Source organism: Uranotaenia lowii, chromosome 3 (assembly GCF_029784155.1).
Source record: "Uranotaenia lowii strain MFRU-FL chromosome 3, ASM2978415v1, whole genome shotgun sequence".
Classification (NCBI taxonomy): domain Eukaryota; kingdom Metazoa; phylum Arthropoda; class Insecta; order Diptera; family Culicidae; genus Uranotaenia; species Uranotaenia lowii.
Window position 1 is genome coordinate 260,879,767 of NC_073693.1, and position 16,053 is coordinate 260,895,819.

The following is a 16,053-nucleotide window of genomic DNA, read 5'->3' on the forward strand; positions in this document are numbered from 1 at the left end:
AAATATCACATCGAATATGTGTACAAAAACTTTATACACGTGTGCAGGCATCTGTTTTCTATACAATAAAGTAATTTTTATGTAAACATTTTCTTCTGTTTCCAAGAAAACGATTTTATTGTAAGTGTTGTCTAAAATGCCGAACCTCGAACCGTGCGGGCTAAATGCGCCTATTTATGTTTTGAACAAAATTTCTGTTTTTTGGGCAATAATTCCGTATAATTTCATTAAAACTGTTAGAAAGTAATAATTTCCGTACGACAAAGCTGAAGTTTTATAAAAATCTATATATATTATCATTTTATGGAATAAAACAAAAGTTAGGGTTGCCATACTATGGAGGCAGTTCATCCATGAGAAAAACTTTATCAAATATGTTTTTAGATCTTCAATTCTCTCTTAAGATGTTATTCAGAGCTTAGATTTGAAGGTTCAGTGATAAAAATCATTTATTTATTCTATTTAACCTGTTATTTTAGGATGGAGGCATTTTACAAACATGATGGGGGCATACACAAACACTTTATTATTCCACTATATAATCATTATTAAACGTCCACAAAAGCTGAAATATGTTTAATTTCTTAAGTTCATTTGAGTAAGAAACAAAAACCATCCTAGTTTTTGTTTTAAACTTCTTTACGTATAATTTTTAAAAGTCGAAATATTACATCGAAATGTATCAAAACCTTGTATGATTTTTTTAATTTTTTTGAGTTTGTAAATTCTTAAAATTCTTTCTTGCCTTATGTCCTAAGCGTATCACCCTCAAAATGCATTGGTCAGATAAGCTGTCTAGTCAGCCATTTCATCAAACAGCCGTAGGGTCATTTAACCCGATAGGCCCATTTAGGAAACCTTTCCCCTAAATTATTTCGTTAAAACGCAAGAAAAGGAATAACTCATCATAACTCCTTCCCAGAGCCCCAATTAATTAATCATTTTGGATCGTTCAATTAGACAGTTTCATTCAGTTTCATATCATACAATGTTCCGTTTATTTCTCGTTGGATGCGGTTACAATCACGTGTGGGGTTTAACCAGGGGACTGAGATAAACGGAGAATCATCGTCAATGATCAAACAAATTTTGCAGCCAATGATTGAATTTGTCGTAATTTGTTGCAATTTGTTAGAGAGAATTAGAAGGTTTAGTTAAAATGAGAGAAACCGGTGCTCAGAGAGAGTGAAAATATGCTTAATTGTTGCGAATTGTAGTCATTTATTAGATTTGCTAAGCAGTTGTTGAATTTTGATCATTACCGTTCCAAATGCAAAGAATTCTCTCTCCACTGCAATCCCTCGGGTATAACTGTTGTCTGCTTTAGTCTGCTCACATTGGATGTGTGCGCCGACGATGGAGACGCATGGCATCACGTTCAAATCGAAAAAATTACAATCCGTCACAACTATTTCTGAGGATTTGAAAACTTCCAAATATCGGTTTTCTACTTAGTGGGTGGTAACGGAAAAAGGCTACCTTAATGAGCTCGCCTGTCCGGAAAATTCAGTAGTCCGCTCGGAAAAACGGAATAACATTCGTTCAAGCAACGAAACGGCTAAAGTTGCGTGCCGTAGGAAAAAGCTTTGCTGATCAGGCAATCGCTAAACTACTATGTCTGGCCACATATGAGTACTCACATGAATTCTTATACGTCGGTGGGGCGTTGAGGAAACTCTTACTCTGCCAATTTTCGAATGATGCTGTTCGAAAAGTATGGTGGTAGCTATGATGGTCGGTATGATACTTGGGTACGACACTGGTAGGTATGATGTTGGAAACAATTTTTGGTCGGCGGATAACTGGCGCAATCCGGACTGATTGCGTCGAAGTGGTCCGTTGTTAACAAGGGGTTATTGACCTCGTCCTCCTGAGCAGATGGTTACGGCGGCTTGAAAAAATCGATAGCGGCCAGTGGGCGCGCACTACTGTGGTCGGCTACTGTGAACGGTGGGTTTGGCGGGTTTGGCGGGTTCTCACGACGTAGGTAACGTTGGCGTTTCCGTCAGGTTGCTGCGGTGACGCGGTATGTCCTCTGCCACCCACCACGGTTCCAATGGCCTTCAGATGCAGCTTCTGTCGTCGTCTTCGTGTGACTAGCGTAAAAATAAGCTGACTTATTAACGGGTTCTCCCACACCATATGCTTCCACAACCTACCTCCACGATTCTGGTAGTTTTTTTTCTCTCACACTGCCCTTAGCTTGTCTAGTAAGTCTAGTTTAAATTATTATTAAACTGAACGAGGAGGCTATCATTAAAATAATTAAAAACTCTGTTGGGGGGTCACAAGATTGTACCTGCTGTTCACTTTTCCAAAAAAAAAAACTTCTTCTACGACAGCTGAACTACGATCTTGCATGTTCTATTCACCAGTTGTAATTGGGCCAGGAAGTCTTTAGAGCCCTCCGATTAACCTGTACTAGCTGATCTCGTACCGGAACTACCCGATACGAACAAGTCGAATCGCAAAGTTAAACAATAAACTCCTCAATCGCAAATTTCTGGGATGGGTCTTGTCTTCCCCTTCCAAAACCAAATTCCAGAGGCCCATCTTTTGCTCTCCTAAAATCTCGGTGCACAAAGGCATCACGGAAGAGGCCGTTCACCCTGATGCACAACAAGAACGTGGTCGATGGCCTAATTGTAAGCAGGCTTAAGCCACGCTTCCAGAAATTGTGTCGGGTGATTGAATACATCTACAGGTGCGCTTCTGATATTTATGACGAATAAGTTAATGATTATTTTATGGTGGTACCTGGCAGGAGGATTTAATTGCTCAACTTTTTTCGTTGAATTTAATTCTCAAAATCTTTAATTTAATTTTATGTTTTCAGTGAAGGTAATTCATAAATAATTAATTTTATTATTATTGCTTCATTCTATTTAGTTTATAAGTGGCTCTTAATTAATTAATTTAAAAGTTTTTAAGGAGTTTCTGTTGTTGGTTTTACAAGTAAATGGTGTACCCGTTACAGTGTGGTAAGGAACGTAATTGGAGTGCGAGTATAGCAAGGAGATTGAGATACTGAACGTAAGTTGCATGATCCTTTTACCTCCTATATACTTCAAATCATCTGAACCAAATTGTAAAATAGACCAACGAGGCGTGTTTGATTTTCCTGTCGCTGGTATAAATCGGAAAATAAATTCTCTCTCTGTTAATCGCTCGCGTAACAAAAAACTTCAAAGCATATATGGAATTTTCGAATAAATGGTTAAAGTTTTATTCGTCAATATTTTGTCCCCAAAATTTCTCAGAAGCCGATAGTACCCAACATGTATAAATTTCTCAATGTACCTCATTATATAGTACCTGCTGCAATGCAATGCGTTTTCGAAAACGCTCACTGAAGAAGGTAGTAAGTTGCGTTCGAAATACCGGTATATGAACTTTTCATTTACCGTGGTTGAATTAAAAGGAATCTTTCGATTGCATTGATTCAGTCAAAATATTGAAGATGTCGAACATTGAAAAGTTTTTTTTTAAATTTTTCATTAATTTCCATATTTTCAGAATTCTGGAAAATGTAGACCCATTTGGGACTTTCTCCGAAAAGAAGTTATCAGAGCACATCACAAACAAAAACAAGTTAAATGATTTCAAATATAAGTTGAACAATACTAAAAGAGAGATTGCAAGATTCCACCGTTTTGGTTTGAATTGTTAAAAACAATAAACTTTTTATAACAACAATAATTTGTAATGGAGTGTTTTATCATCGTATATTTGATTAATTTATGTTTAAAATTAGGCAAAGGCACTAGTAAAGAAAAAAATGCTCTTGATTTAATTGCTGCTCAGAAATTTATCTCATTTTCAATTTCAATATTGAAAAATTGAACAATCTTTTAAATATTAACAGGTTGAAAATTAAAATCTTTCCTCAAGGAAATCAGGTTCAATCGAAAAAGAGTCGTTGGCAACTTGAAATTTTTTTTTTTTTTTATTAAAATCGATTTTATTAGGCCGATTACTTCTTAGCATAAGTTTTTGTTGGCCGAGGGTCAGTTTTCTTAAGACTAGGGGGAGGTTGGAAGGGGTAAGGAGAGGGAAGAGAGCGTTGGGGAGGAATAGGGGGTTTTAAAATTATCTGTTCCCTTGATCGGGTACTGGGGGAATCGTTTGCGTTTCCGCGATGTGTAATTTCAGCTTCATCCGACGATTGCGTTGGTGAGGGCTGAGGGGTGATTTTTTTCCGAGGAGGAGAGGTTGGTTTCAAATGTGAAGCAATGGTGTTGGTCCGTTTCTGTTGTGGTGGCTGCTGCTGTTTTTTGTCTTCCTTCTGTTCTGGCTCGGTTGGTAGTTGAGGTTTTTTATTGTTTTCTGTCTGTTGTTTCTGGTCGGCCTTGACCACGTTGGCGAATGTGATATTGCTGTTGGTTTGCTGGATCGATTTTTTGGCGGCTGCTATCGTCATATTCTGCTCGGTGCTGATTTTAATAGCTGTTGTTTCGGCTATCCAAGTTGGGCACGATCTATTGATCGGAGAATGACCATCTTTCATGCAGTTTCCGCAGTACGGGTGGTTTTTACAGTTTTGACTGTCGTGGGCTGTCGAGTGACATTTACTGCACGAGAGGGGGCTCCCGCACTTCTTCTTTGTATGTCCATATTTAAGGCAGTTGCGACACAGCAACGGCAACGGATAATACAGACGGGTTTTCACTCGGAGGAACCCAAAGTGAAAAAATTCAGGTATTACCGTCCCGTTGATGGTCAATATTAATGTTGAGGTACCAACGATACCAGTTGGGGTTTTTTTCGTGATTCTCCGCACGTCAATCACACTTTGGGGCGACAATTCAGATAACAGCTGTTTTTCATCCATTCCGTCGACTTCATGGCACGTCACAACGCATTTACGTTGGTTCAAGCTAGGATGGCGACCGATAACGATCGGGGTGCCATCGATCAGACTCGTTATTTTTTCCAGAGCGCAGATTTGATCCTTGCTCCTCGATTTTATAACGTACCAGTCATGTTTCTTCTCAAAAAATCCTTCAACTTTCCCGGTTTTTTCTACAGACCGTCCGATGACAAAAGGATTTTGAGGAAGTTTATGTCCGTCTGCTGCTTTCAATACCATGTAGTATAGGCGTCCATGCAGATTTTTTGGATCCATCCACTCTGGTATTGTCCTATCTGGGGGTTCACCCGGCGATGGACTCATCGCGCCGCTCTATCACTTCACACCGTTCAAGTTCGAAAAAGAAACAATAGCCTTTGTCTTGAGAGGACCGATAACGAAAAGCGACCGATCGCGCTCGAGGCTGAGGAAGAACTCCGGCAACTTGAAATGAAAACAAAAAAATTCTTGGAATATCAAGGTCAATTATATTTTTGAAGATATTTTAATGCATATGTATTTTGGTTGAAAAAACAAAACTCAAAGTATGAAATCAGTATTAAATTTAAGATTTTAGATGATTCCAATTAGGGGGCATCCATTAATTACGTAACGCTCCTAGGGGGGGAGGGAGTAAGCTCGAGCGTTACGAATTGTGACATAGGGGAGGGGGGGAGGTATGCTCCTCGTTACGTAACGATTTTTTCCTTAAAAATTTCAGTTTAATCGCAGCTATTTTGATGTCATGTAATTTTTGCAGAATGATAAACAAACCAAAATCAGCTTAAAATTTGTAAGCTTCATGATTAAACTGGTTTGTAACCTTTCCTTTTTAATGATTCCGAGATAGACTCTTTAAACTGTGTATGGGATATCCAAAAAATAATCGCTAGAAAATGTGTAGAATTACCCTCAGGAACTCAATTCATCCTTAGGCGGAAATTTTACTATTTTTCTTAATTTGCAAAAAGGCAATTTTGGTTATTCCGACGAATATTACTAAGTGGAGTATATTTTGCATAACAAGTTATGCTCCTTGAACAAAATAGATTAAAGAAGGTAGATCATCAGTTAACAATTACACAACAACTATTAATAAGACAATCATATTATTCTATCAGAAAGTTATCATCAATGAGTACTAAGAAGCGATTTGAATAGATATTAATTCCGTTTCGAAGAACGATAAAAAAATTTATGTTAAAGTCTTTTCTTACCATCGAAGATTATTCAAAAACATGAAAAGATGGGGGGGGGGGGGTTATTATCAGCGTTACGTAATTTTCATAGGGCGGTATGACGAAGCATGACGATTTGTGACATACGGGGGGGAGGGGGTCAAAAAAGTGCATTTTTTGCGTTACGTAATTTATGGATGCCGCCTTTCTCAATTCATTTTTGAAATGAAGATTTAATTACCGTAAACTTTTTTTTCTAAATTATTATCGGCTGTATCGGTGAAATTTCATATTCTTTGAGAAAGCATGTTTAAGAATTGAAAATTTATAGACGGATAGATGGTTAGAATAAAGTGAAAAAATGTTGAAAATGAGCGGAAGGGTAATTTTAATTTGTTCCTTCATTTTTTAAAATCGATCTTGATTTCAAATAGGATCTTTACCTCGATTCTTGTTCATAGTAGAGGATTTCTTTTACAATTTTGTGACGACATCTTGTCTTTATATTAGTTTCACCATGTCTGAGGTCAGATGAGCATAAGCATTAATGGGAAATTGAAATGATCTTATCTAAAACAATTTGAATAACATTTAATCATGACTTGCAAAAACACTCTTTCTGAATGCATCAAATTTAATCACTGGTTATTTTTTGTGTAGCCAAGTTTTCTCCCATACAATGGTGGAGACACCGTAACTCAACCAGATAATCACCTTAATTTCAATTTTCTTGAATGGTCACCCCGAAAGGATGACAAAATGGATAACGACCGGAATTAATGGGGCCTCAAGGATGTTCTTTTCGGGGTAGAACAATTTTACCGGTGAGTGTTGTTGCTTTTTCTGCTTGAGATCTTTTGCTTCGCTTCAACCCTACAAGGGAGCAGTGGACTGTTTCCTTTTTTTATTCCTAATTATCCTCCGAGAGATAGAGAGAGTGAGCTCAAGGTGACTTTTACCTGGTGCTATTTTGCAAATTTTAGAACCAAAAATGGATGCACTTGGCTGGACATGGAAGAACGAACGTGCTGAAGGGGACAGCTATTCATTCATACACTAGAACTAAAGCTGAAGCCACTCGGTTACGGTCGATTATAACAAATTGCATGCTTCCAAGAATGAATCAAGGTTTTAACGGTCGGTCCAGGTAAGATAAAATTCAAACTAGAAGTGGCCATCCAGAAGAACTCTTCAAGTGGAAAAAAGGCTTTTGAAGGTTTTCGGCTGTTGACGTTTATTGTGAAGTTATCTGAAGGGTTTTTGCAAACTGTTATTTTTTGTCACATTAAGTCCGAAAGAAAATTATGCCGTTGTTGAACGCGGAAATTTGCATAAAAAGTAATGTTAAACGAAGGAAATGATCCATATCTTATAAGCCTCATGTACTTCATCACGAAAAAAGAAAGTAAAACATTTTAAAGATTTTTTTTTCTTCAACTTAGTTCTACTCCTAACTTTGGTTTTATTTTGCGGTAATTTTGCTTGCTGATGTAACTCAGTAAATGTTTAACTCGACAGAGATTTTAATTTTCTTTTTACGATATTCGAATTTGTTTGAGATAATTGTTAATTGTCAAGTTCATCAGCCATGTTAGTCTAATTAAAACAGCTGTAACTTGTTCTGCAAGAAATAAAACGAAAGTGAACCGGTTTTATCGTTTTGAGGTTTCTCCCTCCAAAGTTAATCAAATCTTATGATAATTTTCGTTGATGAATGTACACCTGCTGACTCCTGACGATATTATTGTCGAAATTGACGAACATCCCCAGCAGCAGTAAAGTTGGGATTACTTGTTAACGCCATTTTTAGAATCGCGCTTTGAATAATTTGTCCCGGCATTTTAGGATAGCTACTATTTTTGGCGCATTGAGAAAGCCCACCTTTTCCGCCCGCTGCTTCCCCAATCCCGGCAATCCAGCCCTTAAACGTCGCATATAATTTTCTCCGATGACGTCTCGACGCATGACTGCTCTAAGGATAACTCGTTTCGATGATTTTATGATTGCAGTGTTTATGTATACGATGAGGTTGAAATAAGGCACCAGCATCAGCTTTGATTAGGTTGAAATGAGACGAGAGACGCAAAACGGAAAAATTTGCACCATCAAATTACACCAGCAGCACATTTTAATGACGGAGCAACTTTTATTTCTCGTTTTAAATTTATACTTATTACGGCAAAACGGTAGGCATATTATAGTGAATTGTTATGATTGACCTAATTAAATGCAACGGCATTTACGGCGTTGAGGTTCCATTGTTCTATTATTAAATATTGGAACAAATCAAACCTCTTCAAATTGATCGTTGAATTTCTTTGATAAATAACGTGTTCTAAACTTTTTTCTCGTTTTGCTTCTTTTCTCTACAACAGGTGTGAGCGCAGCCCAGCGGCAGGACCAGGAAGATCCGTGCAAGGTGAAGTCCAAAGTCGTCGGGGATGTGACGTACTGCGATCGGTACTGGGAGTGTGTCAACAATCAACCGGAACTGTACGATTGTCCCAATGGGTTGGTTTTTGCAGGCAAGCATCGAGGCGTTACCGAAGGATGTGATTACCCTTGGCGGTCGGATTATTGCGATGGAAAACAGCTAGCAAGTGAGTATTGTGGGTTTACTTAAAGTTTGGAAAAAAAACATACTACTTCATAACAATGATCTGGCTCTATAATGGTGAGTGTTCTTAGCTTGTTACTAACATTAGTACTTTTATCAATACTTTTATCATATCTTCACTTCTTTAACATATCTTTACTTGTACCTGAGGCAAGTAACAAAAATATATTCACCTGATCCCTCCTTGTCCACGGATTTTCAGCATCATTCCAAGCGGATTTACTTGAACCGGTGCAGACATTTCTCAATATTACCCATAAAACGTACGGAAAAGCACCATTGAAGTCAATCTCTCCATACTTTTGATTGACTCAGACTGGAAGCAGCAGGATCAGCTTATAAATTCATCTAGCATTGATAGATCCGTCTGGTGGCTCCTCCAATTTGAGCATTGAAGAACTCTTGCCTTCGTCGATAGAAGTTATCTCCACGGTGCCAAAGGTTGCATTTGCTGATATGGTAGTATAGGCACAAGACATTCTTATGGCTATCAGCCGGTGTCCGATCTGAATTTGAATCTGTTGCACTCTATTTAGTTCTAGCTCCAGAAAGCTCCTACGAATTCTAGTTTCGACAGACCTACACTTGCGAGGAGACTTGTCTGGATGATTTTTGGACGTCTCCGAAGGGCAAATATTGAATGACTTAAGAAAGTAGAAAGTTTGGTTAAGAAGAATATGAAGCATAGATCATCTTAAATATGGACGCATTCAACGCGGGTCTGTCTCGGAGCTATGTAATCAAAATAAAAAAAAATTGTACAAAAAATGTAGGGTTTTATTGCACTTTAATGCAAAAATAGATAAAAATTATTTCGATGTGGTTTTGAAGAAATTTCGAACTTTTCCTCGAGTACCACTCATCATAGTTTGGACACCCTGTTCACTGACCCTAGCCTCCATTTTGTTCCAGAATCTTTTCATCTCTGTTGCATCCCGTGTCATCCTACCATTCTTCTTCATCCTCTGCTTGACAATTGCCCAAAATTTTTCGATAGGGCAGAATTGAGGGCAGTTGGGTGGGTTGATGTCCTTTTCGACAAAATCCACCCGTTGTCCCGATACCACTGTAGTACCTCTTTGCTGTACTGGCAGCTTGCCAAATCTGGCGAAAACTTTACTGGTCCTTTGTGAGATCTAATGTACGGAAGAATACGTTTTCTCAGGCACTCCACCTTGTATATCTTGGAGTCCATGGTCTTGTTTGTCACAAAAACCGGAGTTTTTCGTCCGCAGCTGCAAATACCTTGCCAGATCAAACACTTTTTTGCCAACTTATCGGCCGGGGACATCACCCCAACCAGTGGCTTTATAAAATTTGCGGCCAGGAAGCTGCCAAAAATCCATCTTCACGTACGTTTCATCATCCATGAGGATGCATCCGTCATACTTCGTTTGAACCTTGTTGTATAACTTCCGGGCCCGTTCTTTGGCTTCTACATTTTTCTTCAATGCTTACTGGCCCGATAAGATCGTATTCCTTCGCGCAGACGAATCCTTCTGACGGTGCACCGGTCGGCATAGAATTTTTTGGCGATGTCATAGTCCGGCTGCCCTGGGTTTACTTGATCGTGCGCAACACCTTCGAATGCAGTTTCCGATCCTTAGGTCCACTATAACGCTTGGTATGAACCTGCCGATCGATAGTATGCATCTCACGGAAACGTTTGAGAACGCTGCACTCGGTCGATTTGAACATTTTCAACGATTTCGCGACTTTTGATCCCGACCACGTCGGGTTTTTGACGTGGGTGTCCAAAATTCATTTTCGTCTCACGGCTTCCATCACGTGTAACTGTTTTGGAGCAAAACGATTCGTAATGAAATTTTCAGCACTGATAGAGGAAACATTTCCAAACAAAGCACTGTCAAAATATTCCAGATCCGACAACTATGAGCGCTATGCTGCCGTGATATGACGAAGTGACGCAAATCCATCTTTTTCGACTTTGACTTTTTGACGCTATTGTGTGCGTTTTCCTATGAGCTTTAAAATGCTTTCAACAAATCTTGAAAATATCAAACAGTTTTTGAGAAAATTGAGAAAAACGAATCGCCAAAAGTTCGACTTATACGCTGAAGTGACGCATATCCATGCGTTTTTTGAAAGTGATACAGAAAAATTTCAATAACCCGTATTTTTTTCAAGCGTCATTCCTCAGATTTGGAAAAAAAAAACCATATTTTGACATGACAATTCGTTTAAAATAAAATTGAGAAGCTCCCTCCTCCCTTCCTAAGAAAAAAGAGGTCTCAAACAAAGAAGTTGTCGAGCCTATTTGGTAAATAAAATTTGAATGCAAATGCATCTACATTAATTTTCTTGGTTACACAATTTAAAAAATAGAAAAATTATTGAACATTTGCAGAATAGAACTTGTTTTTCATAAATTTTACGTTGTTTTGTCCTGAAAAATTGTCCATCCAATAGAGGATTGATTCAGGACAGATAGAGAGAGAGCATTAAGTGCTTCGTAAATGTGCGGAATATATCAGCAGCTTTTCTCCTACTGATTGCTTCGTTTAAAAATGCTGCGTAAACTGATCCATGGGAACTAAATACCACTCAATGCAGCAAACGTTTCGCTCATGGCAACTATCCTTTTTTTGTTTAGTTTCGATCACCGCACTTTCTTGTGGATTTCTTTAATTGATATTTTTCGGCGATTTAGGAAACATGTTGCAAAACATCTTTTCTTTCTGGGGATGGTTGAAATTCAGTAAGCCGAAACGTTAAAAAACAGCAATCTTATTTTCGTCGTAAACTATCTACATTTTTCGCAAAGCTCGTTTCGTAAAAGTTATGTTTATTTGTTTCAGTAGTTTGTTGTAGAAGGAGTAACTACATGAAACTGAGTTATCAGTCAACTCACAAACAAATAAACGGAAAATGTTTTTAATGTACACACCTTGAGAAGTTTCTCAGATGGCATCATTCACATTTTTTTCCTCGAATACAATTTAAGAACTAATCGGGTCATTTTAACTAAAGAACGAAATTTGTTCCAATTGCACGACAAGACTAAGGATAAACGTCACTCTTACGGAGAATCGTCAAATCAGAACAAACGTTTATACGCCGAACTAACGCATATCCATTTGAGCCAATTGTACGAAATTTACGCAAAATGACGAGTTGTTTTTCAAAAGGCTGCATTTGTCATCTATCTTTGCATAAATTCTACAGATCACATTTTAGGAAAATTTCCAGATTAACGAATATAGAGGAAAATGGGAAAATCGCTTTTATTTGCTTAAAACAAAAATGGTTTATGCGTCACTTCGGCGAAACACGGCAGCATGGTATAATAAACAGTGCGTCCAGATTTTGAGTGATCCATGCTTTATCGACAGGGCCCACAGACTAATAATTGCAATTGAATCCAGTGCGAATGGAGTTTAATCCTGAAGACAAAGTTCTCAGAAAAAGATTCATTCAACGCAAAACGAAGTACTTGTTTTAACTATCAATCTCTGTCTCTCACTGTGAAGTCAATCTTTATTTAAGTAATTCAATTCAGAGTTAACGAAATTCTTCCCGAATAAACCGCCATTGAATATTTCTAGAAGAGGTGCAGTCACCGGCTTCTCCTTACCAAAGACGGAAAAATGAAGCTTCATAACAAGCGAAAAAACTCATTTATAAGCTTTCATCAGCCTTAACAAATTTCAGATAATATTGTCAGAATGAAGACCATTAGCATTGGCAGATCATTACATTTATTAGTTACCAGTAAAGTTATGTGTGTATTAAAATCTGAAGAACACGTTATAAGTTCTCTTTTTATTTTATGTATATCGTTATTATTTCATTCAACGAATATACACAAATCAATTCAATGCAATTGAGGTTCTATTGCTTTGTAAGGTAAGCCTACTTACAATAGCGATAAAAAGCTCAGTTGACATAAGTAACGAAAACACTATTTGATTGCACCATTGCTGAATAATGCAAAAGTCTTGATACCTGAGTCTTCCTTTGAGTATTGTGCTATATGGCTTATACTGACTGAGTTCTTTTTGTTTCAATAAATTATTTGCTTGGATTTGGTAAATTTTATGGTAAAAAACATTTAATATCTGACTTGTTTCGAATTATGAAAATAATTTCGTTTTCAATAAACTTTGACTTTTAAACTAGCAACTTTCAGAAACAGTTAATCAAACAAGACCTGTTCTCATTTATTATCCACTTAATTGAAAACCCAAAACAAAAAATTTAACTAATAGATTATTAGGTTTATGGTTCGCTAGTTTCCACTAAAAACATTAAAAGCAAATACTAACACTGACTAAATCTTCTAAGAACAATGAAAGTACGAATCCTTCTTATTTAGCTTTGATGCCAGTCTTTCGATGACAGAAAATGATCTATTCCAAAGCAGTCTGAGGTTGTTTGATAATAATACCTACTTGTTATTTAAAGATAATTGACCATCCACACAGTCAAAAGGAAACAAAACAAATAGTGGCCTTCTTCCAAGCAACAAATCGAAATGTTCTCATTTATTGCGTCAAACTTCTCTTACTCAAAAAATGATAAATCCATCATGAGTGTGAATTCCATATAAAGGAACTCTCAAACAAAACTGTGAATCAAGCTCTCTTAAAACTCTCATAAAACTGTTTACTAATACTAATTGTTCTATTACAACGTTTTTCTAACTGGCATAAAATAATTTTAAAACTGTTTTACAACTGCTTTAAGATTTTTAATATCAACTTACTAAACGCAATGTTAATTATGAAACTCAATCGAAAGTACTGAAGCCATCTTGCTGGAAAAAAAATTAAAATACTAAAAACTAGACATTTTCAACTAACTTGTCAATGTTTGCGGTACTATTTATTGTCTAGGTAATGAGTTTCAATGCAAAAAAAAAAATTCATTTGATCAAATTTTTATGTACCTTTAATTATTATTTTTAACTAGCTGACCCGTTGTGCTTTGCTACACCTTCCGGAAATAAATGTAATTTGTAAAAATTTATACAAATTTAGATTTTAGAGAGCATTTTTTTTAAATCCAACCTCATCATACTTCAGAACCAACAACTTTGAAATGAGAGATGCAGCTGCAGTTCTGAATTGCAATTCAAAGATGGTATATATTATTTACAGAAACTCGTTTTTCAATATCTGAAATTTGTACTCTGTACCCAAAAAAAAAAAACATTTTTAAATATGGTCCCTTCTTTGAAAAGCTCTTTATCTTAAATTTACATGGGAGCTCTCCCATCTTTTTCAATTTTGTCCCCTACTGCTTGAAGAAGGTAGGCAAATTTAACCGGCTCGATACCCAAACAGCACTTATTATGCTAATGAAAAAAATATTAAATTAGTTATGTATCAAATACAGTGCAAATTTCTTTTTTTTTAAATAAATTTACTACGGTAAACATATAAATATTCAAAAAAAAATCAGTTGCATCACTAAATAAGTTCTCAGCGTTTTTTTTTATTTTCTCTTTGAAAGTCAAATATTCAAAAATGTAGGCAAAAACAAATTTCTAAGTTTACATTTGTCCCGTATATTGGGGAAAGTGTCAATGCTAAGCTTATTTACAGATGCGTCAGAGTAATGGCTTTAAATCGAATGCTGTTCAAAGGGAATGACCTTCATTTACAAAGACATTTAAGAATTTTCAATATCCGCTGCAGTTTCAACATTCGGAATACCCCTTCTGGTCTTTCCAACATATTGAATCATTTTGAAGATGGATTTCTTAAAAGTTCGACGTTTGCCCTTGCCCCACCGTGTAAGTTGACAGAAGGGAATATTGTTTTTAACACTTTAAGTGTAAACTAATAATTTCTCTTAGAATTTTGCGTCTAGTTGAATATCAGTTCTAAAGTCTCGCTTTTCAAAAACGAAGCGGATCAAAAGTCTCTTTTATGCAGCCATGTAACACAAAAACACTTTTCATGTTAAGTACGTACTTGAATTGGTTTGTAAGCAAAAAGTACGATGGTTTTTTCAGAATTATTCAAAATAAAAAGCTCCCATTTTCATTTCTAAATTCGTTTCAGTTGTGTATTTGGGCCGAAGTAACAATTTCTAGAAGAAAACATAATTTTTAATTTTTGTTTAACAGAAAAAGTTGAACGTTTGAACATGTTCTAATGTTCCTTGAATGAAAAGTCGAATGCTACCTACATTAACATGATCTAAATATGGAAGTATTTCTGCAAATATTTCAATTGGTTTTGATTCGATTGATAAAATACCAATCCGTGTCACATCTAGGCGTCATTTATTACCATGTGCTGTGTACAAATCAAATAAGCAAGAAAAAAAACACATCTAGGTTGCATATCGCCCCACGTGTTTGAGAAACAGGCGCCTTATTGTTAAATTTTCCAGCAATCAATGAACAGTGTGCTTTGGTTACTATCCTCTTGCGACGACGTTTGCTCGCCCATGGAGACGAAAAACAAACCCCTCAAAGAAAATATGCTTGGTTGAGAAATACGCGCCAAAATATTCCTACTGATCAGTATGCTATGCCTGGGTTACTTTCCTTTTGCGACGTTGGCTCACGACGCCTCGACCATAGAGACGAAAAACAAACCGCCCAAAGGAAAAAAAATCTCAAGAAAATGGATGTCATGACTTTAATTTGTTTCGAAAAACTACAAATTTTGTATGGAAGCCTCTTCTTCATTAAGTCGGATGGAGTTTTGACTATTACAGAAACCATCCCCGGCCTCAAAAACCCTCAGATGCCAATTTTTACGATGATTGGTTCAGTAGTTTCCGAGTCTATAGGGAACAGACAGACAGACAAACATTCATTTTTATATATATAGATTTAAAAAAAATCTTAACATGTGGTTAAACTTGATTTTCTTTCAGGGGCACTTATTTTTTTATGCTATTTCGTTTTTCACCAGATATCTTAGGTTGCAGAAAGTTTCATGCTAAGATATAAATAAATGAAATATTTTTAAAATTATTTAAATGCAATCTTTACCAACTACCACATGCTTGAGAGAGTAGATAAGTAATAACATGAGAAAAAAAAACACGGAATAGAAAGCTCTGACAATAAAATTCTTGTCAGACTCCATGACGTTGTTTTAAAAGAGCTGTGGGTAGTCTTTATAGAGCTCTGAAGGGTTTCTTAAAGATATGTCTATAAGGTCGAATAAAACTATTCTGTTGGATGTTTTAATATAGCTTAGAGAATTAGCTTTAAAGACGTTGTCAAATCAGGGCCAACTAGTCTATAACTTTGCTTTGGCTTTAGGAAATAGTCTTAAGCGAGCTGTGACGGTTGGCATAAAACTTAAATTCTTACTTGGGCGATGATGTCTTGTCCGATCCAATTTCTGTAACTGCAGGAGTGAGACATGGATGTGTCTTATCACCGCTACTTTTTGGTAATGGATGAGTTTTTGACTAGATCA

The 16,053-nt window shown here is 36.6% G+C and overlaps 2 protein-coding genes across 3 annotated transcripts in view; one reads left to right on the forward strand and one right to left on the reverse strand.

The window, feature by feature from the left end:
* The window catches only part of LOC129750878 (protein obstructor-E-like), a 308,119-nt gene that overhangs the window by 172,858 nt on the left and 119,208 nt on the right, over positions 1 to 16,053 (reverse strand). The window lies entirely within an intron of this gene.
* The window catches only part of LOC129750877 (protein obstructor-E-like), an 83,547-nt gene that overhangs the window by 57,591 nt on the left and 9,903 nt on the right, over positions 1 to 16,053 (forward strand). For both annotated transcript variants that reach the window (XM_055746006.1, XM_055746008.1), the window contains exon 2: positions 8,403 to 8,627. In XM_055746006.1, the coding sequence (XP_055601981.1) occupies positions 8,403 to 8,627 (225 nt within the window). The remainder of the gene's footprint in view (positions 1 to 8,402; positions 8,628 to 16,053) is intronic.